The 13,151-nt window shown below is 32.1% G+C and overlaps 1 protein-coding gene across 2 annotated transcripts in view; it reads left to right on the top strand.

The window, feature by feature from the left end:
* LOC106072175 (A disintegrin and metalloproteinase with thrombospondin motifs 7-like) overlaps positions 1–13,151 on the top strand; it is a 175,386-nt gene that overhangs the window by 158,561 nt on the left and 3,674 nt on the right. For both annotated transcript variants that reach the window (XM_056006094.1, XM_013232520.2), the window contains 14 exons: positions 849–994; positions 2,032–2,095; positions 2,442–2,547; positions 2,831–2,958; positions 3,152–3,272; positions 3,736–3,869; positions 4,033–4,140; positions 4,472–4,607; positions 4,873–4,999; positions 6,647–6,866; positions 7,972–8,469; positions 9,475–9,645; positions 12,707–12,853; positions 12,965–13,118. In XM_056006094.1, the coding sequence (XP_055862069.1) occupies positions 849–994; positions 2,032–2,095; positions 2,442–2,547; positions 2,831–2,958; positions 3,152–3,272; positions 3,736–3,869; positions 4,033–4,140; positions 4,472–4,607; positions 4,873–4,999; positions 6,647–6,866; positions 7,972–8,469; positions 9,475–9,645; positions 12,707–12,853; positions 12,965–13,118 (2,260 nt within the window). The remainder of the gene's footprint in view (positions 1–848; positions 995–2,031; positions 2,096–2,441; positions 2,548–2,830; positions 2,959–3,151; positions 3,273–3,735; positions 3,870–4,032; positions 4,141–4,471; positions 4,608–4,872; positions 5,000–6,646; positions 6,867–7,971; positions 8,470–9,474; positions 9,646–12,706; positions 12,854–12,964; positions 13,119–13,151) is intronic.

Genomic DNA, 13,151 nt, shown 5'->3' on the forward strand with positions numbered 1-13,151 from the left:
TTTATTTCTTAGTGAATAGTTATTGTTATAAGAGCACGTCATTGATTTATACTTCTATCTAAAACAAAAATGCTTCGTAATCTAATTTCACCTTTATGTTTGTCATCTGTAAATCATCAAAACCTGTCCTTGATCTGCCTTGCTAACTAAACAGTGGACCTACAGGGGCTGCTTAAATTTCTTTTTAGTTTCCTCTGACTAAACTTGAATATAACACGAAAATACAAGTTTAATTATGATTGATAGCCTTCCCCTGGTTTGTGTGCATAATAGATAAAATGTAATTAGTTTGTTGTGGTACAGAATAACAGATAATATAGAATTAGCAGCTTAATCCTCTTGTGTTAAATGTCAAGTGTTGGTATCTAAGGGAGTTAATTTCCTTATGTTCCAGTTTCTGAAAAAAGAAAATAATTTACTTTTGTTTAAAATAAATAAAAGGAATGTGAATTATTTTAGAACTTTGTAAAAAAAAAAATTTAAAAAAATGAATTTTTATCAATGCAGATGAATAAATATTGCAGATGAATAAATATAGCAATTTAATGGGAGGCATTAATTTTTCTTCATTTAGTAAACTAAAAAAGGTTTTTAACTGAGAAAATGATTATAGACTACTAATCTCTCAACATTGGCAACATAGGGACAGCATACAAAAGGTGTCATTTTATCTTTTTGCCATGATGGCATTATTAAGAAAAGTTTGTTACAAAGGAGTCAATAGCACTACTAGGAGAGTTGATTGTTTTGGTAAATGTACAGAAATTACATAAATCTTAATAGGGACTTGTTACTTTAATTATTTGCATCTATTTGGAGTTATGCTATTCACTTTTTTTTTCCTATAGTGGTGTTTTGCTGGTCAGTGTGTGGACATTGGAGAAAGACCTCAGGCTATTGATGGTCAGTGGGGAGAGTGGGCTGAGTGGACCCAATGCTCCAGGACCTGTGGTGCCGGAGTCAGCTTTTCAGAGCGGCTTTGCAACCACCCACCGTAAGTCATGATGAGTCTTTCATACACAAAGTTATTGTCACGCTGGCATTACTTTGTGACATCATCCTCCATTTACACATTTAGATAATGTAAGAAGAGAATGCAGAAATGAGATTAAAAAATAGAACCGCTCAACAATTGTCATCAAATACACATCGTATATCTATTTAATGTCCTTTAATCTTTATTTATATCTTGGAAGTTTAAGAACCAGAAGGAATATAAGACCTTAATGTAGAACCACTCAAATTTTATGGGTTGTATTTAGAAAGAAAAACTATGAGTTCCATGATGTAAATGCCTCAGAACTTCTATTGTTATTGTCTACACATCTAGTGTTTGTTATCCTAGTTCATGACAGTTATGATTATAAGCAAGCTTATTATGCTGTCATGGTAATCCCACTATTTACATCAATCAAACTTCAAAAGCTTTTACACCCATTTAAAAAAAAAGTATTAATTTATAAAATATATAAATAGCTTTTGAGTTACAGATGTTTCTTATTTAAAAATGATCATTCCTATCTGCTAAATCTTCCACAAGACAACAAAATAGGCCTAGTCTGGGATAATTCATGGGTTTTAAATGATAGACTGTAAGACAGGAAAATGTTTGAATAAGAATGGAGTTGTTGTAGCCTACTTAAAAAATAATGAAATTATAGCATTAACATCTTCCTGAATGTGTTCTGACTTATCCTTGAAAGAACTCTTACTATCAAATGAAATATAAAATTATTTCTAGAAGCATTAATACTAATGACAATTATGTGATGGAAGACAGAACAACAAGCAGAATGATGTCTTTTCAATTCATCAAAATGTTTTACTTCAGACAATCAATATTGTAGATGTATTGAATTTTTTTTTTCTGAATAAAAGTCTCTATTGAGTCTGTTCAAAAGTAGGCCTATATATTCAAAAGTAGTCCTATATTGCAGAATTGCTCTATACATAAAACATTACATTCCTTTTCTCAGGATCTAAATAATGATTAATTTGACTTTGATATTACATGTTTAACTTGTTTTTCAGACCTTCCAATGGAGGAAAATATTGCACAGGAGAAAGAAAAAGATACAGGATATGTAATACAGATGTAAGTAGGCTACAATCTGTCAACAGCTAGCTGCTTAGTATAGCCTATAATAATAAACTTAATAATAATCACTGTTTAAAATTTCTTTTGATAAATATCAGTGTTAAAAAATATTTGTTTACATAGTAGATTTTACTTTTTATTTTATAAACATGTCAACAAAGTGAAAATAAATATTAATTTTAGTCTTTTAATTTAAATATTTTTAAATTATAAAGTTTATTTAATATGAAAAATAATAAAATAGAAAGTAAGGAATTGTTAAATTGTACACATCTGTTTTTGTTTTGACTTTTAAAATTAAATGCATTGTGTTATGGAGTTAAAATAATTTTTCTTCCATCAGAATTGTCCTGAAAATGCTCCAAGCTTTAGAGCTCAACAGTGCTCAGAATTTAATGAAATTCCTTACAAAGGATCATTGTATGAATGGGAGCCTTTGTCTACCCCAGGTATTACTTTTAACCTCATTTACATATTGACTGGTCTAGTACCTAATGATAATACTCAGTAGAGTTTATATTGATTGTAAACATCTACATAACTTTACATTCATCTGTATGAAATAGACAAATGCAAAGAGCTGATTTTATTAAGCTGAGTAACATATTTAAAATTACCATTCATAAATTTCTTTTATCTGCTTTTGGCTTATATTATCAAAAACATTTCAAACTATTTCTTTACTAATAACAACATGCCAAAGTGATTCATGTCCCTATTTTTCTTTTTCAGACACTCCATGTCAGCTTCACTGTAAACCAAAGGATTTATATTTCTCCATTCTACTGAAAGATATTGTGACAGATGGGACACCTTGCTTGACTGGATCTAGACATATGTGCATAAGTGGACGGTGTCGTGTACGTTTGACATTTGACTAACTGCTTTTTAATCCCTTGAAATTGTATGAAAACTTTTTTTTATGACAAAACTTTCATTAATGTAGGCCTATTTGATAGTTTATTTTTTTTTATGAATTAGCCTTGTATAAAACATACTTTTTCTTGTGTTAGCTTTCTTCAGCTTAAACTCATGAAATGCAATTTTTTTTAGCATGTAGGTTGTGACTGGAACATTGACTCCAGTGCTATTGAAGACCATTGTGGTGTTTGTTTTGGTGATGGTTCCACATGCAAGACTATAAAACAGCAATTTAATGAAACAAAACAGTTGGGTTAGTAGTGGTGCTTTTCTTTCTTAATGCATGCAAAATGGTGGCGGGCCTATTTAAAAAAAAATGATTGACAAAATAAAAATTTCTAGAATGTTAAGCATTTTGGATCAAATACATTTTTAAAAATGGTCTTATTGTTTCCATCAGAAATAAAGTTTATTATGTTCTAGCCTAAAATCTCCTATAAGTTGGCAAGGAGAGGCACTGGGCAGGAATCAACCATTATGAGGGTCCTAAAGTACTAACCACACATGGCTAGGCAGCCCTCAAATATGTGTCATAAATTAATGATTATAAGTTTGTTTGGGAACTTCTATTAGCAATCAACATTTGGATCTGTCAAACAGAAGATCAAATCCCCCTCTTACTCTCTCAGCATACCACACAGAATTAGATTCTAATTGTAACTTATTAGTATTAAGAAATATTCTTTGTTTTAAAAATGTGCTCTGTCCTGTCACAGGTTATGTGGAAGCCACAGTGATACCAGCTGGTGCAAGAAACATTAGAGTAGAGGAAGTAGCTGAAGCTAGTAACTTCCTCGCTGTACGGAATAATGCAGGAGAATATTATTTGAATGGACATTGGTTCATTCAGGTTAGATCATACACTTTAGATATCTCAGTATTGATTTCAATATAATCCTGTTTTTCTAAATGGCAAATAAAACACATTATTTAAAATGTAAGTTCTATCTTATTCAGTAATAATACTTTCTACTTAAAGGAATTATTTACAAATGAAAATGTTCTTTAATCAGTGGTCTGGTGATTATGAGGTTGCTGGTACAATTATACATTATAAAAGAACAGGGAACAAGGAAACATTTTCAGCACCTGGTCCTATTAAGGAAGCACTACATATAATGGTAAATAAAAGACAATAAATTTTCTTTTGCTTTTTCATCTCAACTTTATATAGTTCTTTTGATTTTGTCTTCTACCTCTTCATGTTCAATTAAACATGTTAGAAATATTTCTAAAATTGAGTTATCAGTTTATAAAATTATAGATGTTTACTAAAAATAAAACTATTGAGAACCATTATAGTGTCTTTATTTTCTATCCAGGCTTTCTATAATACATAAGAATCCATTTAAATTTAAACCCACATTTTTTATATTTGAGGGTTTTCTATCTTTTTTTTTTTGCTGTTTCCACTACAATTAATGTAAAAAAAATGTATTCTGTGCTCTAAAGCTGCTGATGCAGACTCACAACCCTGGTGTGGAGTTTGAATACACAGTACCTAAAGAGAATGCCACAGATTACAAAAAACAATCATTCAGCTGGGACTACGTGGGCTGGTCACATTGTACAGTCTCTTGTGGTGGAGGTAACAGAAATAATCTTTTGCTAACTTATTTTGCAATCTGTAAATCTTTCCTCGAAGAGAATTATAACTGCTTAGTCGTATGTGTGTTCATTGGTTAAAAATTCAATTTTTAAATAAAAGTCTTAATTTACTTTTAGGAGCAGAACAATATAAACAAAATGGTTGTTGTTTTTCTTACAAGCAAATATTCATTAACATTGCTGCTTTTGTGGCCAAACCATTTGTCCCTTGCAAGATGATTCTCTAATGTGTTCCAATTCTATAGGTATGCAGAGATCACCAGTGATTTGTAGGGAACAAGAAGCTGGGATGGTAGATGAGATGTATTGTGACCAAAGTGCCAAGCCAGATGACCTTCTTAGAGAATGCAATAGCCATCAGTGTCCAGCAAGGTCAATTTTTTGTTGTCATTCAAATTCACAAAATAGTATCAGTAATTAAGGTTTTCAGATTAAATAAATTCCCAAGTTTGTAAACTATGTATACAAACTATGGACATTGATCGAACATTAATTAAAGTAACTTACACTTTCCTAACAAATGTACAAGCTCCAATACATAACCATTCTCAGAGATCTTCCTTTTATAAAAAGAAAAAACATTTAAAATACACATTGATGTTTAAAAAATATAAAAAATGAAGACCTACATTTCTCATAGTCCCAATTATTTGTTACACTATTACCTTTCTATAAATGTTGTGATGTCATGATACTAATAGATATGAATTAAGATAACATCTAGCATTGGTGTAGTTGCATATAGGAAAGAAACTGAAGCTGCTACAGTTGATGTGGCATTAGGATTGTTGTAAACAAGTCAGAGAAACAATCTTTGTCCAACAATGACATTTGATTCTCATAAAAGTAAACTTTGTTAAGAAAGAGATGATTTTGACATTCTTCTTATGTTTACTAAACAAGCAACTAGTTGGACTTGCTGCCAGACAAATCACTACAACATAAAACTGAATATATCCCACATTTTTAAAATGTATCCTTAATACTGAAACCAATCTGATATTATTAACTTTTTAAAAATTATTTAAATTCCTTCTTATTACATTACGTAAACAAAAATTTTAGTCTAACCAAGTCATTGGTTTTTAGGGCTCATTCATAGCGCTATTTCCAAACCAGAATGCCTCTTTCAGAGTTTCAATTTCAATAGATATTAGTTCTTCCCAAGAGTTTAATAATTGTCTAAAATTAAATAGGAAATCAGTTAAGTTGTTTTTGATTAATAAAATAAACTAGTAATTAATAAGCCCTTGTTTTGCTTAACTGTAAATGCGTTTTATGAACTGGAAAGTTCATGTCATATTTTTATTTAATTTAAAAACTTAAATTTCTGGATTATTTAGTTTATAAAAATCATCATCTTTTAAAGCACTCATCTTTTAAAATGGTTAATGGTCATTTCATTCCCGGTCACTTCATTCCCTAGTCATTTTATCCTCTGATCAAACAAATAATAATTGTAAAAGTTTGATATTAAGAGTATTTCATATATTAATTTGTATTTATTGGACAAAAAAGTGTGACACACGACATAAAAATAGAATTTAATGTCATTAAAATATAAACATTTAACATCTGTAGATCTATAGCTAATGTAATGCTGGACATGGTTTGTAAATTCTTGCCCAATGTTGTATATTTCTTCCATGGCTGTTCTTCAGTGCCACAATTTATAACTTTGATGTTATCATTGGGATTAAAACAAAACACATTTAGGCCATATGAATCAGCTCTAAAGAAGGGTTGAAGTCAACATTTATTAGAATAAAAATGGCACATCCATATTCAAGGAAAAATGATTGACAAATAAAGATAAAGTGAAAGATAGGCTTCACAAGATAAGTTATCAGTGACATGATCAAAACTATTCTAATCATTCTTATCTCTCAATAGATTTCCGCTACTTCCACCACACCTTGGCCTTTGATCATTACATCATGCAATATGCGCAGGATAATATTGACATCCTTAACATCAAATAGAAACAATATAACTAAATACAAAATTTATCTTCTTCAGATGGTGGACTGGTCCTTGGCAACATTGCTCAGTTACTTGTGGGGAAAAGGGTATCCACCGCAGAACTGTTATATGTGTCAGAAGCTTAGGTGCTGATGAACAGATAGCATTAGAAGACCAGGCATGCAGTGGCCAAGAAAAGCCTGTTGAGTTGGAGCCATGTCATCACAAGGAACCATGTCCTGGCTTAGGACAGTGGGTAACAGAGGAATGGAGCGATGTAAGGGAAATAAGTTTTCAAGTTATACTTTTTTTGGTTGTCTCTCTTACACATTGCTTGCTTTGATATTGTTTTCACCATATTTTACTATTGAGAATTTATTATATTATTATTTATTACAGACTTCATGTAGGCCTACTTTATTCATATTAACATTATGGTGATTAATAATAATAATAATAATCTTTATTATCTATGTGGAAGTTTGTCTTACAATTTTTCCACTAAAGAATATTACATTATAAGACCAAAGAAACAAAAGATATGTTCACATAGGTTCCTCTCTAATGTAATGGGAAATGTCCACATTGGATGTATCAATTTAATTCAGTGATTAAAGTATTTAAACTATTCGGTCAATTTAAACTATTCGTTTGTTTGTTTTTTGCAAAGAATCTCTTGTTTATTCTTTGTAATGGTAAAATCTTAAAATACTGGAGTTTTTTGTTTTTTTTTAAATCTTTTTAGCTTGCTTAAGTTTGCAAGACAGTTGTCCAAATAGAGTTTGTTTGCTACCAATGACTTTACTAGCAGGATTTATGATTTTCAGCAGTTTATTTTTATTTTAAGTGTTTAGATTGCCATACCAGGCAGTAATATTGAAACTTAAAATACTGCAGATGTGAGCATTGTAAGACATTGACAAGGCCATTTATACATTTTTATGACAATAAAATTAGTTCATATGCATTCACTGCAATGGAGCTTGGTTTTGTTGTTTCCATGGAACAGTTTCAAAGGCAATCTTTTCCACTTTTTACTCCTCTTCCCCATACCCATCCTTGTGTCCATTATTTGTAGCCTTTAAGTAGAAAATACTTTTGCTCTGCTGCTTCCATTGACTGCCACCTATACAAACAAGAACACAAGTCTTTGACCCCTCCGTTATATCCAATCAGAATAAAAAGATCTCTGCTTTATCTTCTTCCATGCAACAGTGCAATAGGATTATCCTCTTGCATAATTTAGAATTAGAATCTAACCCAACATATGTAATGCCTCTTTTTATTCTTATTACAACTAGATATTTTCTATTGTATCCTTTATGTAGAGGACAAAAATAACCAATTCAAACTTTTTAAATTTTGTCTTTTTTTTTTGCTAGTGTACCAGAAACTGTGGTGGTGGAGTTCAGTTCAGGAAAGTGATCTGTCTGGGAGGATCTACATGTGATGATGAAAAACCTGAGATGAAACAGGCCTGCAATGAACAAAAATGCATGGAAAATCTTGTGGAAGACATCTTGAACATGCCTGAGGGGGGAACTGCTGACACTCTATCTACCTCAACCAATACTCCTCATGAAGAGTTTAAAAACTTTAACATTGGAGAGAGTCACTCTACTTTGGTGAAGGAGGATGCCAAGGAGGATAAACCAACCACAGAGGAACATCCCCATAAACACAGACACCACAAAGTGCACCCACATAATGATAAGAATGACATAAAGGCCTCTCCAGGCACACATGTTGAATCTGATGCAGTGAATGGTAGCATTACTGAGGCTGGAGACAATGTTCCGATCTCTGACTCACCTTCAGGAGAGCTCCAAGAGATTAAAAAAGGCTCTAAATATATCTGGCAAATATCAGAATGGAGCCAGGTAAACTTCTATTGCTATAATTTTAAACTTTACAAATACATTTTTTTTAAAATTTAATATATAATATTTCTGAAATAGTTTCCAAGATTGCTTAAAAAATAATTAAGGCTTAAAATTGTTATTATTGTTTAACCCTTTTTTTCCTTGGCACAGTCTGCAAAAGAGCTCACAGCTCAGCAGCAATAAAGCTGGCTAGAAGAAGAAGAAGAAGAAGAAGTTTAACCCATCAAATAATTCATTAAAAATAAAGGTCCTTAAATTGTCAACAAAAAAACTCTTTAATTTTATTGTATATTTATATTTTGCACAAGTGACCAAACACTCAGAAATTGATTAGTGCCCACAGCCGCTAACCTTCACACATTATTATATTTCTTTCTAATAATGTTTCCTCAATGCTTGACATAGTGTCTAAGATAACACATATAAAAGAAACTGAAGATACAATATTTCATTGAGGTTAAACATAGTCCGTGCCAAGACTACAGCATAACTCTAGTAATATCGCACCCTTTTGTGTCAACTCTGCTTGGAAATTATTTTTTTTTTATGATGGTGTGATACAGAACTCAGCACCTAATTATTCCTACCTTTTAGGCCAGCAATATCCCCTGCCACTTGAAATTTTAATATGCATGCCAATCTCTTAGCTTTTACACTTTCTCACCCTTCATCCATGATGCAAACAAATAACATGATTATCATGTGGCTATCGGTGAGGTAAGCTAATTGGCATGGGGGTTAGGGTACCATGTTGATGACACAAGAATTGGTTTGTGCTAACATACCCTGTTTCTGCTCTCTTCCTTCTCTTTTACATCAATGATTATCATTTTGATTTGCCATCCACATAACATGCTAAGGAATAGCAGGGCTTAGACATGCATCTTAAATTTTGTAGATCTTCAACTCCAAAAGTAGAGTGCAGCTTAAGATTGTATATTTTGTTATAAACTACATCTAACTTCAACATCTTCTGTTGTTTTGTTTTTTAATGGAATCTAGTGCTCAAATCATTGTGGTACAGGCATCAAAGTCAGAGACGTTTTTTGTATACAAAGTATCAGTGGAGCTCAAGTAAATGCTGATCACTGTGATGTGACTAGCAAACCAACAATTACAGAGGAATGTACACAGGCTCTTTGCACTGAGTGGACTCTAGGAAACTGGACAACTGTAAGTGATACATTGAAGGCTTTTTCTCTATTACTAATGATTTCGCACTGAAGACTTTTGATATTGAATCAATATTTTTAATTTGCAATAAAACATTTTCAATAAACAGTTTACTTATGTAAGTATCATATCAAATTCATTGTGAATATGTCTTTTTAAGCTCAGAGAAAAAAGTGTTCATATACATATATTTAGAGGCATGGTGGCTGAGTGGTAAAGTGCTTGGCTTCCAAACTCTGAGTCCCAGGTTCAAAACCTGGTGAAGGCTGGGATTTTTAATTCAGGTATCTTTAGGACACCTCTGAGTCAACCCAGCTCAAATGGGTACCTGAAATTAGTTGTGGAAAAGTAAAGGAGATTGGTCATTGTGCTGGCCACATGATACCCTCATTAACCATGGGCTACAGAAACAGATGACCTTGACATCATCTGTCCTACAGATTGCAAGGCCTGAAAAGGGAACTACATACATTATTATATCATCAATTTGTCCTGTATTCAGACAGTATGGATTTACTAACTGTCATTTACCAATTTGTTTTGTTAAGTTTTTTTAAACTTAGTTGACTCTTTCCATAGGCCTACTCTTCTCTGTAGCAGTAGTTATAATTTTAATTGATACGTATCCACAATACAATGTAAATCTTATAATATTATACACAGTAGTAGACTTTATAATAGAAAGCATTTAAACAAAAATTATTCAACTCATAGAGATAGGAACATGAGATTGACAATCTTTAGCATTACCTCATAAAATTAAAGTGAAAGAGAGTTATCTCAAAGTATTACATGAGTGTTATAGGTCTGATAATGAAACTAAAGCAAACATTCTAAACAAATACTTTGCATCAGCATTCTCAGCCCCAGGAGACAAAGACATATTACTGAATTTGAACCAAGTAGACAACATAGAAGATATAGTAGTACAAGAAAATGGAATTCAAAAACTATTAGCCAACACCAAACCAAATAAAGCTTCTGGACCTGATGGTATTCCAGCTAGATTACTCAAAGAACTAAGTAATGAGCTAGCCCCAGTGTTCAAAATACTCTTTCAGGCTTCACTTAACCAGGGCAGAGTACCAAAGGACTGGAAAGAAGCTAATGTCACCCCCCTATTTAAAAAAGGAGAAAAATCTGACCCAGGAAACTACAGACCAGTATCACTTACCAGCATCACATGTAAAATCCTAGAACACATAATATGTAGCAACATCATAAACCACTTAGACAAACATAATGTCCTCACACCATACCAACATGGCTTTAGGAAATATAGATCATGTGAAACACAACTAATAGGACTAATTGATGATTTTTCAAAAGGTTTAGATAATAGCGAACAAATAGTTGCTATCTTACTAGATTTTTCTAAGGCTTTTGACAAAGTTCACCACCATAGTTTGCTTAAAAAATTAAAATATTTCGGCATTAATGGTCCACTGCATCAGTGGATTAAAGACTTTCTGATAGGGAGAGAACAAACTGTAATAATAAATGGCTCTAAATCAACACCGATAACAGTAAACTCAGGTGTACCTCAAGGAACAGTCTTGGGTCCACTACTATTTTTAATTTACATAAATGATTTACCAAATTGCATTACTTCAGGAACAAAAGTCAGATTATTTGCAGACGATTGCATAATATATAGAACAATAAAAACAACACAAGACACAGATATTTTACAAAGAGAATTAGATGAATTACAGAAATGGGAATCAAATTGGAGCATGTCTTTCCACCCAGAAAAATGTCAGTTGTTAAGAGTAACAAAAAAACTAAAACAAATTAATTCCACTTATCTTATTCATGGCAAACCAGTAACACAGACTAAAAACGCAAAATACCTAGGTGTTATAATAAATGAAAAACTGTCATGGAATCCACATATTGATGAAACTACAAAAAAATCAAACAAAGCATTAGGATTTATTAAAAGAAATTTCTATAAATCAAATAAGAACATAAAACTAAAATGTTATTTAACCTTGGTTAGGCCAATAATAGAACTTTCTGATAGGGAGAGAACAAACTGTAATAATAAATGGCTCTAAATCAACACCGATAACAGTAAACTCAGGTGTACCTCAAGGAACAGTCTTGGGTCCACTACTATTTTTAATTTACATAAATGATTTACCAAATTGCATTACTTCAGGAACAAAAGTCAGATTATTTGCAGACGATTGCATAATATATAGAACAATAAAAACAACACAAGACACAGATATTTTACAAAGAGAATTAGATGAATTACAGAAATGGGAATCAAATTGGAGCATGTCTTTCCACCCAGAAAAATGTCAGTTGTTAAGAGTAACAAAAAAACTAAAACAAATTAATTCCACTTATCTTATTCATGGCAAACCAGTAACACAGACTAAAAACGCAAAATACCTAGGTGTTATAATAAATGAAAAACTGTCATGGAATCCACATATTGATGAAACTACAAAAAAATCAAACAAAGCATTAGGATTTATTAAAAGAAATTTCTATAAATCAAATAAGAACATAAAACTAAAATGTTATTTAACCTTGGTTAGGCCAATAATAGAATATGCATCCTCTGTTTGGGACCCCTCAACTCAAGAAAACATTAAGAAACTAGAACAGACACAAAATAGAGCAGTGCGATTCATAACAAACGAATATTCACATTTGACTAGAGTAACACCTTTAGTAAAATCACTAAATTTAGAAAGCCTTCAGGACAGAAGGCTCAAAAGTAAAGTAGCAATAATACATAAAACACTGAACCATAATCTTCAAATACAAAAACAAAATTTAATAAAATACTCTGAAAGACACAAAGATAAAGGCACATTCCTCGTCCCATATGCTAGGACAAATTTGTACAAATACTCCTTCTTCCCTAGTGCTATTAGAGCATGGAATGGGTTGCCTGAGCTAGCCAGGAAAACCAGTGACTTGGCAGAATTTAAGTCATTGGTTAATATGCATGACTAAATGCATGACGCGTAGGACGTAATCATCTTCTTTTTTGAAGTAACGTCTGTATTATATAAGATGAATCGTACATTTTTATTTGTAGTGTTCAGTAACTTGTGGGTATGGCACTCAGCATAGATCAGTGGAATGTTTGAATCCAGACAAGTGTGATGTGAATGACAAACCAGAAGAAAGTAGAGTGTGTCAGTTACACCCATGTAGTGCTTGGGTCACAGGTGACTGGAGCCAGGTAAGTACACATTAGGAACTATTTAGTGTTAGTGTAAAAAAAAATGAATAAAATATGGTATCCACCTCTAGCTTCTCTGCAGAATGGATTAATCTTTATATTTTATTCTAGTGCACAAAGTCTTGTGGAGTTGGAACTCAGCTAAGGTTGGTTCAATGTGTGAATCTGACTTCACAGCAGCTAGCAGAAGGCTGCAATATGTCTACTGTACCAGAAAGCAGTCAGGATTGTAATATCCATGATTGCCCAGCAGATGATAATGCAGGTATGATATTAGTCCAATGTAACTGTTATCTTC

The sequence above is a fragment of the Biomphalaria glabrata genome, chromosome 1 (genome assembly GCF_947242115.1).
Source record: "Biomphalaria glabrata chromosome 1, xgBioGlab47.1, whole genome shotgun sequence".
NCBI classification, from domain to species: domain Eukaryota; kingdom Metazoa; phylum Mollusca; class Gastropoda; family Planorbidae; genus Biomphalaria; species Biomphalaria glabrata.